This window comes from Propithecus coquereli, unplaced genomic scaffold (assembly GCF_000956105.1).
Source record: "Propithecus coquereli isolate 6110/MARCELLA unplaced genomic scaffold, Pcoq_1.0 Scaffold176, whole genome shotgun sequence".
NCBI classification, from domain to species: Eukaryota; Metazoa; Chordata; class Mammalia; order Primates; family Indriidae; genus Propithecus; species Propithecus coquereli.
This window is the reverse complement of record NW_012142301.1, coordinates 2,962,328-2,965,052: the sequence shown is the minus strand read 5'-3', so window position 1 is coordinate 2,965,052 and position 2,725 is coordinate 2,962,328. Positions and strand designations below refer to the sequence as shown.

At 36.1% G+C, this 2,725-nt stretch overlaps 1 protein-coding gene across 1 annotated transcript in view; it reads left to right on the top strand.

The window, feature by feature from the left end:
- The window catches only part of PIBF1 (progesterone immunomodulatory binding factor 1), a gene marked incomplete at its 3' end in the record, with an annotated part of 215,782 nt that extends 213,057 nt beyond the window's left edge, over positions 1–2,725 (top strand). Inside the window, exon 15 of the mRNA XM_012642153.1 lies at positions 2,579–2,725. Within this exon, the coding sequence (XP_012497607.1) occupies positions 2,579–2,725 (147 nt within the window). The remainder of the gene's footprint in view (positions 1–2,578) is intronic.

Below are 2,725 nucleotides of genomic sequence, written 5' to 3'. Positions count from 1 at the left end.
AACTGCTCAACCTCACAATAGAAGAAAATGCAGAATAAACATACCCAAATACTTATCAGACTGGCAAAAATCCAAAAAGGTAATACAAGCATACATTTTATCAATTAGGAAACTGAAGCTCATTGAACCAGACTTGGCTGCGTAAGTTTACACAATTAGTAATAGCGTCAAGAATAGACGTCACTTTGACTTGTAGCCTAATGTGAAAATATTTCCACTACCTGTGTTTGACTCTCTGTACACTCAGTATATGATGGTGTTATGGATACTATTTGATTTTTTTTTTCCTTTTAGACAGGGTCTTGCTCTGTCGCCCAGGCTAGAGTGCAGTGGCATCATCATAGCTCCTGCAACCTCATACTCCTGGGCTCAAGCAATCCTCCTGCCTCAGCCTCCCAAGTAGCTGGAACTACAGCTTGTTGATATTAAAGTGGAATTTTCTTTGTTCAAATTTACCATTGATATAAGAAGGATCACCATAAGCCAAACATAATAAAACTGGGGAAAAAAAGTGTTCTGAATGTTATTTTGGTATCCACTCTAGCTGTATCATCTTAAAAGGAATTTTACAGAATTTTGTTGCATTTAAAGTGTTGTTTAACGTGGATTTCAGAAACTATACTAATATTATTTATCCTGTCAAATGAACAAAAGTAATACTGTGACAACACCCCACATGGGGGTGATCTTACTCTGGAAAAGGCAAAGATGTCAATTTCCCTTCTAATTTCCTAACCAACATCAGGGATGATCTGTTTCCTGCAACTGCTCCTATACCAACAACAGAAGGAAGCCAAGGAGAAACAAAATTGTGGCCTCCTCTGGGGGACTTTGGGGACAAAGCCCTCTGCCTACCACCCTCTCAGCTCTTAACTTTTCTCCTTATCCCTGTCCCTCCTCCCCATCTCCCCCAGCAAGTGTGATACACTAAACTCTCCTTTACCTTTTTATCTGTAGATGAGTGGAAGTAATTATTGTTTTCTGTCATTTTATCTTCATGCCAAGACACAAAAGTCATGACTAGTAAAAAGATGTTTTTTCAGATAAAAAGTTGTTCTTTTGATAGACTGGGAGACCATCATCTCATCTCCCCTTTCCCTTCTACTCACCAAGGTAAGTAGAACAGGAGCTGTAACACCAGACATGTTTAACATTAAATCAGTGGTTATAGACTTCACTGTAGGAGAGCATATAAATGAAATAACATAATCTTGAAAGCAAAAAGAGCTCCCAAAAGGCCCAAATAATAGTACATCAGATTGGCATCATCTGAAGATGTATACATTCTCGTGTGTATTGGCCAAGCCAGCACCGGTACTACAGGAAAGAGAAGGATTCTGGCACCACTTCCAGCTCCTCTCCTGGCCCTAAAATCTATCAAGCTATGTGGCTTAAACTCAACATCTCTGTTTTAAAATACCCACATAAGCTAGATGGTTCTAAATAGAACTAATGACAGCCAGAAAAGAAAGGCCTGTAGGAACTTGCTCTGACAGAGAGCTGATGTCTATAAACAGATTAGGAGAAGAGAGCAAACATACTTCTATCACCATAACTTTTGTGTCTTGGCATGAAGGTACAATAAAATAATAGGCAAAAATTACCCATTACACAGCCTACCACTATTCTACAGATAAATAAGATAAAAAGGAGAGTTTAGTCTGTCATCTCTGCTTATACTTGTGTTTGATCAATCAGTTTAGTAATTAATGACAAATATCCACTAATTAGTGTTATGTGCTAAAGGTTTGTCTATAAGGATAAATAATAGACAAATAGACTTGGAAAAAGGATGGGTGAAAATTTTGATATGAATTCCTTAAAAAGTTCAGCATAATTAGTTCTTAGTTCAAAAGGCAACTGAAGCCAACTCCACTTAGCATTTGTAAAAGGATAAGGGGATAATATGGCTAAAGAAATCCTGAAGCTATATTAAACTTACTCTTGGAACTGCTGATTAGTAGCCAAGAAAAAATTATTTGGATTCTTTTTCTCTACCATCTTCTTATAAGACTTCATAAGGAAATAGGATAGTTTAAAAGAGAGAAGAGAAAAAGTTAAGTGCCTAAATAATCTACTCAACTTACATGTATAGAACAACTACAAGTGGAAAGTATCTATGCCAGTGGTTCCCAAATTTGTCCATTAGAATTACCTGGGATTTTTTTTTTTTCCTCACCACTATATTAACAAGGAAGACCTGGATTCTTTAAAATAATTCCAAAACCCAGGCCACACACCACACCAGGTATCTCACAATCTCAGAGGTTGGGACACAAGAATCATCGATAGTTTTTGAAGCTCCACAGGTGATTCCAGTACTTAAAAAAATTGGGAAACCGCTAAACTATAGAATGTTATAATTATCAGTTATCGTATTAAATGACTGTTAATGATTATAAGATTGATTTGCATGATTAATGCACATTAATATTTTATTTTCACAACCTTCCTCATTATGTAGTGTAATTGCCTCAAATGTTTACTTAAAGAAAAATAAATATTTTAACGTCAGTGATTATTAGTCTGCTTGCTAAAATCATACTTTCCATTTTCTTCTGTTTTCTTATATCAACAGGAATTGGCAGCAATGAAACAGATTCTCGTTAACATGCGTAGTAAACATTCTGAGAACAGCTTACTTCTTACTAAAACGGAATCAAAAAATGTGACAGAAAAGCAGAAATCAAAGACTTTGAATGTGCCTAGAGAACATGAAGACAAC